The 15,888-nt window shown below is 36.0% G+C and overlaps 2 protein-coding genes across 2 annotated transcripts; both read right to left on the reverse strand.

Moving 5' to 3' along the window:
- Positions 1 to 4,523: 4,523 nt before the first annotated feature.
- Positions 4,524 to 13,189, reverse strand: LOC129803473 (lipase maturation factor 1-like). Its single transcript, XM_055850057.1, has 3 exons — positions 12,876 to 13,189; positions 5,736 to 6,608; positions 4,524 to 5,639 (listed from the first exon to the last, which is right to left on the reverse strand). Exons 1-3 carry the CDS (start codon positions 12,985 to 12,987, stop codon positions 4,723 to 4,725), a joined length of 1,902 nt encoding a protein of 633 aa, XP_055706032.1. The 5' UTR covers positions 12,988 to 13,189; the 3' UTR covers positions 4,524 to 4,722.
- A 171-nt stretch (positions 13,190 to 13,360) lies between these two features.
- On the reverse strand, positions 13,361 to 13,841 carry LOC129803476 (copper transport protein ATOX1). The gene is made up of 3 exons (XM_055850062.1): positions 13,771 to 13,841; positions 13,621 to 13,693; positions 13,361 to 13,555 (listed from the first exon to the last, which is right to left on the reverse strand). Exons 1-3 carry the CDS (start codon positions 13,783 to 13,785, stop codon positions 13,422 to 13,424), a joined length of 222 nt encoding a protein of 73 aa, XP_055706037.1. The 5' UTR covers positions 13,786 to 13,841; the 3' UTR covers positions 13,361 to 13,421.
- Between the last annotated feature and the right edge of the window lie 2,047 nt (positions 13,842 to 15,888).

Raw genomic sequence — 15,888 nt, forward strand, 5'->3', positions numbered from 1 at the left:
TGTCTTCTAGCTTGCGAAACTTTATTAATATCTTTTTTTTTTAATTAGAACATTTGGTTTTTGTCGAATTTAAGAAAAGGATGGAGAGAAGACGTTGCTTAACAGTAATACGGACTTCAGACCTAAGGCTTAGCCATGGCTTAAGGGGTTACATGGGTCTCTCAGGTCAAAAAATCTTTTTTTTTTAAATATATTTTTATTTTATAGTATAACATTTGAAAAATATTTTCCGAAAATTTCAAGTCAATCGGAGTAAAACTCTCAGAGGTAGGGCAGTTTTAAAGTTAAACTAAAGTTACTCTTTCATATCCCAAAAGTTGGAATTTATAAAATATTTTAGACACAATAAATTATTATCAGAAAAAAGGCCTATTTTTTGACCTGATAGACCCATGTAACTCCTTAACTGCTCCAATTTTTTTACCAATCACGATTTTTTGGAAAAATATGACTTTGGATTGGATTATTAAAGGTAAACAACATATTAGGCTATCAAAAAGTAATAAAATTGCTCGCTATTTAGGATTTTGAGACCTTCGCGGGAACTGGGCTAAACCTTTAGTCTGAAGACCGCTTAAGCGTCAATTTGATTGTATTCCCCAAGAAATTTGCAGTGCCTGAGTTTTTAAAAACAGGGTAAGAGATTATAATATTTTTTTTTATACTTTTTAATAATAATATGCCAAGAAAATTATTAAATGCATTTTCAGAATAATATTGAGAAGTGTATGAAAACTAATTTTCATAAAATATTTGTTGTTATTTATATGGAATCTAAACTAAATTTAAACTCCCAGGTTTTACGCGACCAAATTCTTACACTCGTTGAAACCTAGACAATTCACTCTTCGTTCATGGAAGCTCAAGTGATTTTTTTATACTCAGCTTAACCTTTTAAAGTTGACAAGGTCATATAGGTCATACAGTAGACTCTCACTCAATCGGTTCTTTTTCAATCGGGCGACAAATTTTGTTGACAATTTTCACGTTTAATTATGAAGCTAATTTGCTCAAAAACGCTGTAGTTTTTCCTATTTTATCGTGATTCTTTATAATTGAGCACTTTTTGTGAAATTTACAAAGGCTTTGACGTTAAATTCTATCGCTAAACCGGATGACATTTTGCCCCACATTCCCGATTGAGAGAGAGAGTCTACTGTACATGACGGATAAGAAAATATTTGAAGGATTTCGATTTGATGAGATGAAGCAGGAAGAATGCGGAAAAATAACCTAATTTGACATTTTTCCCGTTTTTTTTCGTTTTGTTTAGATAGTCAGGAAAAATTATTTTTTCTACGAGTCACGGATGACCCAATCGTCCTTAAAGTGTTAGTTGAGATGCCCTCGTTTCTCTTATAACACATGAAATCAAATTAAAAAAAAATCAAAGGTTAAATATCTGGGTGGATAAAATCACTAATTTTATGTTCCAAATAAAATTGAAAAAAATGGACGATAATGAATAAAAAAATACGAAATTCGTTTAAAACCAGTGATACGCCCATTAGCGAAATTCTGTAATTTTCGTGACATTGTCATGCGTGAGTTCGAAACCTGACAATGCCATTCGAGTTTTTTTTGTTATATCGTATGAGTTCGAAAAGGCAATTCATTGACTTTTTAATGAAATCCTTTTACTTGATGATTTTATGAAAACACAGTACGTCCTTGGTTGATTTGTTTAACAAAATTTATTGTCATTTGAATTGCCAAAAATCTCAAATATGTGACTTTTGACAATGCCACGTGAGATGAAATTACAATGTCACGGCTAAAGAATCGCATTTTCGAAAAAGTTCTTCTAAGATTCGAACCCAATTTGTTATATGGCATTGTCCGATCGTTACAGAATTCCTCTCCAGATAAGCTCAGATTTCGAAATATTCGACATCGAATTTCCGAAAATCGATTTTTCAATTAAATCAGACATGCGATTAAATCGGATGAAAATAGGATGTTCGGAAGAGTTGTAGCATTTAACGAAAGCTTTCCAAACCACCAAAATTTTTCAAATTCTGACAGGGGGAGACTTGGGCAAAAAGTCACAAAACGGATATTTTATTTTTTACAAGCTACCCGAGCACCTCCAAAATTTCTACAGTTTTATAGGAAATATACCGCTCTACAACTCTGTGAAAGTCATTTTCTTCTATTTTGTAAGGAAATATATTTATCGAGCTGTTTTCTAAAAGCTAATTTTGTGATCATTCTCAAAAATGCTGGGGCAAATAGTATCAGGCATAAGATACTATCACATTTTGATTTGCTTTATTACGGAATTCCGTAAATTTAAGTAAAATACCTAGATTACATATTTTCATAGGAAATTTATTCTTCTACACCTTTGTAAAACAACATTTTCTCTATCTGAACGAGAAAAGCGCATTTTAAGATATTTTACAAAAAACACAAAAGACTGCAAATCGTTTGATCAATGCAAAAAACAAGCGGCGACATATAGCATTGACGTTTCTTTTCACCGTGGAACATCAGAAATTGTTTCGATTTTTGTTACTTTTTACCCCAAGTGGTCGTTTTTTATAAAAGGATTTCTGGAGAAAAGAATCTTTGTAAAATTCTAAAATAGACAGCGGATTTGTATTCAAAGATTATCCAGATAATTTGGGATATATTCACCAGTGCATCAAATTTAAAGTAAGTGGCTAAAAATTTCAATATTTTTTTATTTTCTAAATTCCTTGTTCAAATTCTAACAAACTTACGACATTGAAGACGACATATGGAGGCTATCTATGGAAAAAAATTTAACCCACTATCTTATTTATCTTGAAAGATATTGAATTTTAAAATTTTCGTTTTGTGACTTTTTGCCCCAGTCTCCCCTACTGGAGAGTTGGCAATGAAAATAGACTGAAAAATGGCGCCGAACATGTTTGCATACATCACGGCGTTTTCGTAATGTATGTAATGTATTCCAGAGATATATCCTGCGGCTATGAAATATTTCTGTGATACTAAAGAATTCGCGTGTTTTTTTCAGTCCCGAGAAATTCATTCAAAGCGGAACTCTCTGTATGCCAAAGCCACCAAGGGGAATTCTGTAACAGCATGACAAAATATTCGGGGTAAAATTCAGAAACAGTACAACAAAAAAGCCCAGTAAGCATAGAATGGCCATTGCAAAGTGCTCTATGAAGCTTTAAGTAACTTTTATGAGTCATATTAACGATTGATTCTTCCGAATTTACTATATAAAAAAATTAAATTTCTCGTATGAAATTGTCATACTGTTACTGAATTCCTCTCCTGGAATTGTTCAGCAAGAACAATGAGCATTATCTGTGAAAGACGTTCAACCCGCCCTGTACCCCGGAAGTGCGCCCGATTGAGATATACCGGGGACTTTTGAAGACCGATCTCAGAAGAGAGCAGAAGAGGGCTCAGTCAGCTGAAGACTTGCCGGATTTCAAGGGGAAGTGAAAGAAGGTCATCCGTGATCGTTGAGGCGGGCTTTTCGAGTCCTTAATGAAGGGAATTAAAGTTTCTTTCAAAAATTCACCAAAAAAAGTCAATACTGCACCGATTTTAATTATTTTAGGACAGATGTGGAAAGCTTGAGAGATTCTTTGTGGTCTTCTACGACAATATTGCAGCTTTCTTTTCAAAAACTTGATCAAAGTTTCACCAAAATCCTCTCCCAAAAATCAATTTGAAGGTTTTTAAATTAAATTTTGTGCAACATTTCATTAAAAAAAATCACCGTAAATCCATTTATGATTTAAATTAAATGATTTTAGACTTTTTAAAAAGCTTATAAGATACAATAAAGGTACTTTCAAGTGAATAAAGGCGCTTTTCGCCTGTGAAAATACCCTTCTTTACATAATGAGCTTATAGTTTGAACAACTTAGTGTTTTTGAATTATTTTTAGTTTTACGCATTTTTTTTAATTTATTGAATATTGTGTATGGGATGCATCAACAGCTTCTGCCTACGGTTTTCTCGCTGCGCCCTAGTCGCCCTTGGAGATCATAAAACAAAGTGATCTAATTCCGGGATAACCCTTAGGTCTTTAGTTTAACTTCTCTAATTTCTTATCAATCAAGATTTATTGGAAAATTATCACTTATACGATTGGGAAACATGGACAAGTGATCCATTAAGTTTTGAAAAACTAATAAAATTCGTTGCTATTTTGAATTTCGAGATCATCGGTAGGTATGCAAAGGTATGCAAAGGATCCAGTGGGACCCAGGAAGACCTTATTTTTTATTTTTTGTTATTTAATATTAAAATACAGGCTTAATTTTTGCGAATTGTATAAGAAATAATTCTCGTCTTTAACTAGGCACTGCAAATTTCTCTCACTTCCCAAAATACTTCTTGACAACCTTTAAGTATTTTTATAAATTTACGCTTTTCATGCCAAAGGCACATCTTTGTCAAAAGCTCCTACGTAGTGTTTAACATAATAAAAAATGCCTTTTTATTTTGTTCCTGGCCATAATGAAAAGAAACTGACAAAAAACCATTCCAAAATTATTTGTTTTAAAAAATCCTTTTTGTGCAAGAAAATCACATTTATATTGCCAATTATTTGAGTATTGTACATTTTTTTTTACTTTCTCTGATGGTTTTTTTTTAAATATGTTTTATAAGAAAATAAAATGCGCCAAAATTGTTTTTTCACAACATAAAAAATAGTGTTTGGAAGGTTTAAAAAAAACGCGTGCAAGAAAAAGAAAAAAAGAATAAAATTTAATTGCGTCGAGTTGTGGCAATGGCCAGAAAGCCAAGAGCCAGGAAAGTGAACACAAAGAAGCTGCCCTCGATTAGGGATGCCTGCTGGCGAATGAAGATCAGGATGTTTTTCAGGAAGGTATTTGTCACAGGAGGAATTTTGTATTTGAGCGGGATTTTGAGGGCCTTTAGATGGGCCTGCAGGGGTGCATGATCGAGGGAGTAGGGTGGAAAGTACTCTTGGACACGTTGCCGTATCCAGTAGGCCATATTGTTGCGCTCCGCCCAGGAAGTATATTGGAATTCATAGAGAACTCCCCGAACAAACTTTGGCGGTTGCCTTAGGTGATTCCTGCTGCTCAGGAGATTCAATACACTCACCTCGTTGTTGAGTAGCCTGAAGGCCAGTGAATGGATCCATGGGACACGATCGTACGTCTTCCCAGCCGCATCGTACAGCTCAAAGTCCAGTCGAGGCAGATAGGGACCAGCCATTGGAAGGGAGTAGTTGGCATTGGCGGGTTTATACTGAAACTCATACTCATGCCATGGACCTTCGATATTGTCCGAATACTCAAGGATGATTTCCCGACGAATCGGACGCATTTCCCGCAGATGCTGCCCATACTCATTGACTAGATTCAGATGGCGGAATTTGTTGTACATGTGGCCAATCTCTGTCTGTGTGATGTTGGATTCGCGATGGGCATTGCGATGGGGCACTGTTGACATACCAATGAGCCCGATGCAGCACACGAGGAAGAAGGATGTCGTGAGGATTGTTATGAACTTCCCAAGGAGAGAATTAGCTCGTCTGATTGACGGATGGCTCATCATCTCATTCATGAAGGTCACAATAACTCCAATCAACGGCAACAGGGGTGAGATTTTCAGAGCATTCGAGAAGAAGTGTTCGTAATCAGCCTTCTTGAACCCTGCACAAAGGAAAAGAAGACGTTGCAGTGGACCTGGATGAAGCTTATGCTAACGGAAAACGCAAAGTTAAACCAAAAATAGAACTTTGTTCTTACTCAGTTTGAACGTGAACTGTCCATTCTTGAATCCAATGCCATAGAGGTAGTATCCAGCGTAGGCAATGGCACAGAACATGATGGCTTTAAACACCAATGACAGCTTATGCTTTGTGGAGGACTCTTGGCGCTTGAGGAAATGCGTATCATCCAGGAGTGCAAATAGTAAAACAACAACGAGGAAATTGAGGAAGCCATAGTTGCCAGTGATGATGATGTGGAACTGCAAGTACATTTGCCAATAGAAAGCAACAGTACGCATCGAGAGCAGAGGCGACAGGAAGAGCCAGGGGATCAGGAGTTCACTAAGATTGGTAAACACCATGCCAAGTTGATTGTAGTGCGACGGCAAGTGGAAAGCGTACCAGGAAAGTGGCGTAGGCAGAGGAAGAGTCTCGAAGTGATGCTCTAATCCCTGTAGACTCCACCAGTAGGGACAGGAAGTGGCTAACTTCACTCCGCCGGACACAAACATGAAGCGAAACAGAAGCCAACGGATCATCAGCAATCCAATGCGATCAGTTGGAGTCTCCTTGCGAGTGTTACTCGTTGGAGCTAGCAGAAGGCATAAAGCCCCTGCCTCGAGGAGCAGCAAGTCGGCCTGATTGGTGAAGGCCTGAGTGACTTGAGTGAGGGAATAATAGAGAGCCCAGAGGGCACCAAAAGTAGACAAAAGGCAGAAAGACTGAGAAATGAAACCAACGAAGGAAATGAGAATCCCAGCAAGAGCCAGAAAGTCCACCATTGAAGCCGTATCGATGCCCAAGTAATAAGCAAAGTGCAACATCGATGGACGCTTCTGCATTGCCGTCAATTTTGCAGTATTGCTGACATGAATCCTAGCCGGAAGGATGCCATTATCACCAAAGAGACCTGGAAGAAAGCAAGTTTGTTAGCAAACCCTATATAGTGGTCGAATATGAAATTCTTATATACTGCGGCTATTGGTCCAATGGAACTTGGCCGGATTTCCCGGTTTCTTGTGGCTCGGTTGCCTATAATTATGTCCTAGACACACTTACGACTTAAGCCGACATACGACTTAGTGGAAAATGATGGAAATGAAGTTTAATCATTATTTCGAATATAATTACGCCAAACCGTCTCTCGGCTAATCCTCAGGTCTGTCGAGGCCCTTAGACTTTCTTGTAGGAGGGCGGCTGATTCAAGGTGGCGTGGAAATAATTTCACGCCGTCCGCCACTATGCGAGAATACCCAAAAACCTGACAAAAAATGTTTTATGGCATTTTTGCATTCTGAATGACTCTAGTATGATTTATTTTTAAATAATTGTGCGGAATTAACACTTAATTGTTAAAATTTTAATCTTAAGCTGGATTCACATGATGAAAAGTTGTTTGAGACATTTTTTTTAATAATAATAATAATAATTTATTTCTCTTTTATCATCTGCGGCTGCCGCCGACTTCACAACCGACTTCATCGGGCAAGACGGCAGAAAATCCCGAATCATTAGTCGTATAGGCCGTTACATAATTTGTACAATTTAATGAATTTAAGAAAAAAAACAATAATCATATATGTGGAGCTCAGAGGCAAAATGACACATATTCTATGCTTTAACCATAGGATATGTGTCATTTTGCTTCTGAGCTCCACATATCATACAGTACAAATATGAATCAGTGAAATGCTTTGCAGATGAGAAAAGGTAAGTCGCAGCAAGAACTCCTAAGAGGAGTACGTTTTAGCTGCGGCTGTTTTGGAAGGATAGAATTAGGAAAGGCGGTAGGAAAATTAATTGTAAGGGAAACATATAAGGAAAGAGTAAAAAGATCGTAATATAAAACAAATCGAGTACGTTAAATGTGTGGAGCATACCTCCAAGAAGAAAGCAAGAGGAAGTGTCAAGAAAATCAACGCGTGAGGGGACCATAAACAAAGAGCCAAACGTAAAGGTAGGAAGCAATGCCTGCAAGTAACAGTCCGGAAAAATCCAAAATGAAACCACGGTAAGGCACACAAGGCTTGCACAGGACTATCATAAAACGAGAACAACCCAACACAGTCAGGAGGGCACGATACGGAGGCCCTCGCCACCGGGGGCCCTGACGAAAGCCCATGAAAAACACCCCCGCCAAAGCAGACCCCGAAATCCTCCGCAACCGCCTGACCCTTTACAGATTTTACAATTTGTAAAGACGGCTTGAAAAAGTCTCACAAGAAATGAAGGCCTCCTTCAGATCCATGGACAGGGCATTATATAATGTGGGCGCTACGTATAAGAAGCTTCTCCTAAAGAGTTCCTTCCGCGGAAATGGCACATACACAGGCGTTACGCCCCGCAGTGCTCTACCTCTATGGGCATTGTAAAAGCCACTCCGCATAAAAAATACTCTCAAGGTTCTGTATTTAAAGCAATACGATAGAGGCAAGAGACGGAGATCTATAAATGACTTATACAAAGACTCGCATTTCTTTTTGCGCATAAAAGCCCTAAGGGCACTTCTTTGCGCCATTCTAACCGGCCTCAAATTGGAATGGTAAGCAGAGCCCCAAATTGTAAGTCCGTATTGCAACCGGGAATCAATGCAGGCAAAGTAAAACATTTGACTTTCTAATTCTCAATTTAATTCCCAACTGTTCCCAATTTCAAATCAAATGCGCTCGCGACAATAATCAGCTGTCACATCAATTGTGCGGTGCGCGTGAAGCAAATTTGTTTGTTTTCTCGAGTAAAAATTCACGGAGGAGAGAAAAATACAGAATATTTGGGCAGAGAGTATTCCAAAGATTCCAAGCATTGCCCTTGTGTGTGATATCTTGGTGGAATGTGTGTGCATTGTACAGAAAGGCTCAGGTTTGAGATGTGTCATGTGGAGCACACTGTTATCCCGAAAGTTAATCCAGCAACACGGAGGAATCAGGACAGGACCATCAGCAAAACATGGAAGAACCACTCCAACAATAGAAGTGCTGTTTTTTTTTCACGAGAACTCAAGAATTGAAGTGTCCGGAATTGATTTTAAAGGAAGCTTGTGTGGCATCAGCATCGCATCCGGAGAGAAGTTGCACCTGAGCCGCAGAACCTTGCGGAGGATCTCTCACCAGTTGTAACAAGTAAGAAATTACGACTACTGTTTGTTAACTGCGAAAATTTGACAGGTGATTTTTGTCGCAAGCGGATTTGATTTGAAATTGGGAACAGTTGGGAATTAAATTGAGAAATAAAATCATCTTTATGAAAAATTTCTATGCAAAAGTACGTAAGCCTCAGCTAATCAGATTGCTCTATTTTGCTTTATGTATTTTTTCTTATGCACTTTTCATCATGTGAATGAGACTTTAGTATTACAAGAAAAATATTTATTTTTTAGTATGAAGACCTTCGAATTTTGTTTTGTAAAAATCTTGCTTTTGCAGTTTTATGGTCTTTTCTAACCTTAGCTCGTTTTTCAAGGAGAATATACTAGTTAAAGTGGTAAATCCTATCACGTTATCCTTTTCGAGGCATTAATGATAATCAAGGATTTTAGAGAAAAAATTGGAACATTACCGGATAAATGATGAGATATGGCAAGGTACGTAAACCTTATCAATTCACACAACAAATCATAACATTGCTCTATATCAGGTACGACGCATCGGGAGGGGAAGTGATTTTATGACGTCAATATCAATCGAGAATTTACAGTGTATCAATTGTTCCATTTGTCGTCAGTTGACTTGCTAAGCTATTTTTTCTGTTTGTGAAAAAATGTGCAAAATGGTGGAAATTTTGTGCAGGAATAGCTACTATCAGGATATTAAACGATAAAGGTGAGTTGTAAAGAGTGGAAAAGACCAAAACCATCAAGTGATCAATGTTTTTTTTTTGTTCAGGAAATCCACAGAAAAGTGGCTAAAGGAGTGTTTGTGTTGCGACCAGTGGCGTATCTAGACACTTATGTGGGGGGTGCGGTTGTACGCGAAGGCGCCCTTACCACGGTAAAAATTGTTCTAGCGGGGGTTTGTATAGTAGAGTCTCCTAAATTCGAACGCTCGGGGGGTATTTTTGACATTTCTCACCTCCCAAATTCGAACGATTTTTTTCAAAACTAACGAAATTTGTGTGAGATTAAATTGTACTTTGAATCAAATTCCCGTACTTTCTCGCAAGTCTTATGGCCTCTACACACTGGGAGCAATTTTTGTGAAAAATTTCTTTTTTGAAGGAAATTCCCTGCAGCGTTGCACGGGGAAATATCAAATTTCTGTCAAAAACGCAATTTTTGACGAAAATTGCTCCCAATGTGTAGACACCTTTAGTGGTAACATACGTCCTTTTCATTTTACACGACCATAATACATGTAAACATTCAGGAAGAAGCACATAAAAATGATTTTCATTCACCAAGAATACGAACTTTCTAACATAATCTCACAATTGACATTTTGAATCCAAACGGTGTTCGAATTTGAGAGATTCAGATTTGAGAGACTCTACTGTACTGTTTATCAGTATCATTGACTTCTATATTCCTTGAAAAAATTAACTTTTAATTTTGAGTTTAACAGGTTTAATTTTGAAAATGCAGTGAAATTTTAATTATTTTTAATAAAAGTTAAATGCAAAAGTGGAAGCTCTCCTTTTCAAGGAATGTAGTACTCAATGTTGATCAACAGTAAAAATCAAAATTTTGAAGAATAGTATTTTGATTAAGATTATTTTGAAAACATGCACAGCTTAAGCATGAAATTGTTAAGATTGTGCTGAAAGCATGCACAGCTTAAGCATGAAATGGTTAAGATTGTGCTGAAAACATGCACAGCTTAAGCATGAAATGGTTAAGATTGTGCTGAAAACATGCACAGCTTAAGCATGAAATGGTTAAGATTGTGCTGAAAACATGCACAGCGGTTGGACTTCTTAAAACAGATGGTGCTTGTCAAACCCGGTACAGCCAAGCACAGCTCAAGAATAAAATGGATAAAATTGTGCATAAGTCCTGCATAGCTCAAACAAAATTGAATCTAAATTTTCAACAGTTTTCTTAATCTTAATCGTTTTATGTTTAACAGCTGTGCGCGTTTTCAACACAATATAAACCATTTTATGCTTGAGCTATTTCATGCACAATATTTAAGAAAAATTATTGAATACAAATATAAGTTAGTGTAGCCTAAAACTAGAAAATATTAGAAACAGTTTTTCAAATCAGACTGCAAAAATTGCTCCTTTTTGAAAATTAATTTCATAAGTCAAATTACTTTTATCTTTATATATACTATGTGAATTAATTTATTGGGATCTTTCATCTTTCTAAAATTATTTCCTTGGTGATTTATTTCCGTTTATTTCTTAGGATTATCTTGATGATCTTGGTGATGAGCATGATCGATTCTTTTTAATTTTTCCTTAGCAATCATACAGGAAAATACTAAATAAATTTTAATGCAAAGTGTTGAAATTTTGAAAATATTCGGTGCTGATTTTTGCAGTATTTGGTGGGTTTTAATCGAAGTACTTTAAAGTAGTTTGAGGAAATCTGCAAAGACAGAAAGAATATATTAGAAAAGAAGAAAATTTTTAACTTAATTTTTTTCGCAAATTTATTCACTATGATTTACAGAAAATTGATTTATTTAAGATCATACCTTCCTACTCCTTCCTCGAAGTCCAATGGATCTTCGAATCTGTCCATTTCATACGAAATTTATTAGACTGTGGAAGTCTTCTTTCCGGAAAAAATTATTGGCGAATAGGAGATTTTCTTATGCTTATTTCTCACAGAATTTGCTTTATCGCAGCTTCCACTTTTGAACCGTCCTGTTGGAGTGGTCTTGGAGGAATACCACCAGCTTCCTCATGATCCTGGACTTGCTGGATTGGCTGTTGATTGTGGAGAAGCACAGTCGCAACACAAACACTCCTTTAGCCACTTTTCTGTGGATTTTCTGAACAAAAAAACATTGATCACTTGATGGTTTTGGTTTTTTCCACTCTTTACAACTCACCTTTATCGTTTAATATCCTGATAGTAGCCATTCCTGCACAAAATTTCCACCATTTTGCACATTTTATTCACGAACAGAAAAAATAGCTTAGCAAGTCAACTGACGACAAATGGAACAATTGATACACTGTCCGTGGTGTCACATATAAGATTAATATTAATATTAAGAAAAGCCGGAGAGAGGTGTATAGTATGCAAATTTCAAATGGAATATCACGTGTGTTAGAAAGAGTACACTCTAGTGGAGTAATACGATGAGTAAGATATTACTGTTCGTATTAATTGCTTTCTGAATCGTATTACAGACAATTCGAGCAACTTTCCATGCGTGCCAACTGTGATTCGGTCAGTTTTCGAGCGAAACACGAGAGAGAGGCAAGATAAAACACTTGCTATCTTTTTTTGGTATTCTTGCAGTTAGGAAAGTATTAATCTTAATATGTATTTAATCTTATATGTGACATGGTCATGTAAATTCTCGATTGATATTGACGTCATTAAATCACTTCCCCTCTCGATGCGTCGTACCTGATAGAGCAATGTTATGATTTGTTGTGTGAATTGATAAGGTCTACGTACCTTGCCACCGACCGGTGTTGAAGTGGTGAAAAATCTACATGACTCGTAATAAATTTCTTTTGAATTTCCAAAACAATTTCAGAAGCTTATTGGAAACGCAATAATTTCTTTGAGATAATGCTAATGCTGTTCTCCCTGGAAGTATTTCATGGTTGAAATCCATCCATGGCGTCAAGATCGAGTTTCACGCATTGTTTTCTGAATTCTTATTATTATTTTCTATTCTATTTTTAGATTTTTGAGACTAGCGTAGAAGAATGGGCAATTAACTGACAAAGTCATTCAAAATATTTGAATTCGGGCCCATTTCTTCCATCCAAAATCTCGTCAAATGCGCACAATTGAATGGTTTCACGTGTCAAACTGAGGAAAATTTTGTTTTCATATTTCACACAAATATGCGACCCATCTGCATGATTTTTACGATTATTTTGAGACTTTTTTATTATATTGATGCTGGATCAATGATTTTTTTCCTCGAAGTTTTGTTTGCATTATGCTCAGGTTTAAAAATATTGATTTCGTCATCCGGAACACACCCGGTCTTTTGAACCACAAGAATTTTGCGATATAATTACCGTTTTAGGGAAAATATTAGATTACCTTCACTTTGGTGATAAAATGATAGAAAGGCTATCAAATAAATGGCACAAATCCCACGAAGAATGAAATTTCGTGTGTTTAATACACTATTCCGCTTTTCCAGGAAAGACATTTTGTTTTTAAATTTCCAAATTTCAAAGTTATGACACTTGCACGAGTGATTTCTACCACGATTCACAGTTTAGGCGACACTGAATGCATAGAGAGATGAATTTGAATTTATAATAAGCAAGATCACGCATTTTCCAACTAAAATATTCACTTATCCATATCTCCCCTATGTAAACATTTGAAGTGCTAAAACAAACACATACAAAAGCATTTGGGAAACTGTTTAAATGTATTTTTTTCACAATTTTCTAAAAAGAAAACATTTTATAGGTTTTCACTTTCCGGGAGTGTAAAAAATTAGTTTTATTTAAAAATCTAGTGATTGCAGTGAAGATTTTGGCATAACTTTTATCTCTTACGATATACATTCAATATTCAATATAAAAATATTTTTAAAAGAAACAAAAAACATATAGCAGTTGGTAGTGAAAGTAATTAGTTATTCAATCCAATGTAGGTGGTTGACTTTCCCGTCTTTTTGATGGTCTCCAGAAGTTGTTCTGAGGGTAAAGTCGACGTGACTAGAACAGTTTTACTTGGGAGATCGATGTTCACATCTTCTATTTGATCTGTCAATAAAAATGCAAGATAAATTAAATAATAGGAATGAGAGGTGAATGCCTTTCACACTGACCGAGCTTTCCTAAAACACGCTTTACAGCCCCTGAACACCCTTCACAAGTCATTTCCACTTGGAATTTATGCACCTGAACAGAGAAAAAGCACAATACATTGAATTAATGGTAAATTTAGCAAGAAATAAGGGAAAATTGAGAAAATTTACTGGAGTAGCTGACATTGTAAGGTTCCTAGCACTTTTCACTAATTGAACAATTGAAAGGTTTGAAGCCACGAACACGCAAAAATCTCCTTGGTGAGGACAGCGCCAGGGAGATTGAAGTTGAAGTTTAAATTTGAATTTGAGCAAATTAACTGTTGTTCTTGGTCATTTTGAGCAAAATCTTAATTTTTAGGATGTGGTATAGGGGAAAGTGCTCTCCCTTCGCTCTTCGAATGGTCATGCCTTCGAATAATGTGAATTTCTTTTGTTTTTCGCAGGAGATTTACACTAAATTATCACGGAATTATCAACAATTGACGATAAGCCAACTAACATTTAATAAAAACAAGTGCAAGTCTCTTAAGTAAAATAAAAAAAAAAAATCACATTATTCGAAGGCATAAACGTTCGAAGGGAAAGTACTTTTCCCTATCGTCTTTGGCTTTCAAAAACCAAATGAGCTCCCTTTGTGAGGTGGCCAGTGCCCACCCGGCAAATTCTGCAGAAATTCGTAAGATTTGAAAAGGTAACTGCCGAAAATTCTGCAGAATTTCTGCAGAATTTTGTTCTAAAGGTGGATCCGATTGTTGTACGAAAATTCTGCAGAATTTTCTGCAGAATTTCTACAGAAAATTTTATGAATTTTCGGCACTTTCCTCAAGATGTCGTTCTGTCAAAATGGACTTGGAATATTTTCTCTGAAATTATTTATCAACTTGGTAGAATTTATAATCACGGTTTTCATGATATATTTTATATATAAATACTGCGAGGGTATGCTGTCTATAGAGAAGGATTAAATAGCAGTATTAAACATACTCCCGACCGAAAATTCTGCATTTTTTTGATAAATTGTACAAGAATTTTCTTGAAAACAAAATAAAAATTGCGATGTGATTGTCAGCTGAGGCCTTTAAAATTATTTATTATTTATGAAAAAAATATTCTTTTCATTTCATTCAGTATATTTTCGTCATATTTTCCAATAAAATGTATAAATTTAAAATAACCGTCTCTGAAGCAGCCATTAGGTAACAGGTGTGAGATTTCGCTTACTTGAGACAAATTTTAATAGCTTTGGTTATTTGCCGTTACGATCGCTAGTGCGGTTTTTGAATGATGACCGTTAAAAAAGGAAGAAGAAGAAAAATTGCGGAATTGCAGAATGAAATTTTGCTGGGTGGTCAGCTATGAGGAAGGAAAAACAATTTTGCATTGCATCCTCACTGCTTAATGCCCCGTCAAATCATTGCTCTACCTGCCGATTTTACTCGGAGGTTTTTTGAATTGTAACGGTATATTCTAGTACATTCAGAGAAAATCTGCAGATTCTCGGCAGAATTTCTGCATAGGAAATCTGCATAGTCTCCATTGTCTCAACAAAAATAAAGTTGATTTATCAAGACACTGTAGAAGTTACAAAGAAAATGGTATGCTCTGCTTAACAAGCATTATCGATTAAACATTTTAGATAACTAAAAAGATGCGAACAAAAATACTAATTTCTTAAAAATCGCCAATCGAATGATACAAAAACACGAAATTTAGGTCGACGCTCTGCTTAAAGTTTTTACTTCACTATTCTCTACTTTTAACACGGCGTCGCAGAATTCTTTATTTTATATAAACACTGTGATATCACTAAAAAACACTCTATTGAATTTTGCAAACAAAATTCAATGAAAAATATTCCATCTTTTCAGACACAGCTGTCTGGAAAGTCTGGAATGTCGAAAAATCTACAGAAAATCGGCAAAATATCTACAGAAATTCGTCAGAGTATGCACCAGGATTCGTCAGAAAATCTGCAAAAATTTCTGACGAATTTTGTCCCAAGCCCAAATAAAATTCGTAGGAATATCTACAATTTCTCGGCAGATTTTCTGCAGAGGTGTAGATATTTTCTGCAGAAATCTTAAAGATATCTGACGAAATTATTTGACGGGGCAGGAGGCCATATTTAACCCTCTAACGGTGTTTTCTTTAATATCCAAAAAAAGTAATTAAATAATTTTGTCTAGGGTAATTAATGGTCCACTGAACTCAAAAATACCATCCATTCTTCATTATCTCTTTCCGTATGGGCGTCAGGTGAGAAAAGGTCAAGACCGCCTGGAGGCG

The sequence above is a fragment of the Phlebotomus papatasi genome, chromosome 2, assembly GCF_024763615.1.
Source record: "Phlebotomus papatasi isolate M1 chromosome 2, Ppap_2.1, whole genome shotgun sequence".
NCBI lineage: Eukaryota > Metazoa > Arthropoda > Insecta > Diptera > Psychodidae > Phlebotomus > Phlebotomus papatasi.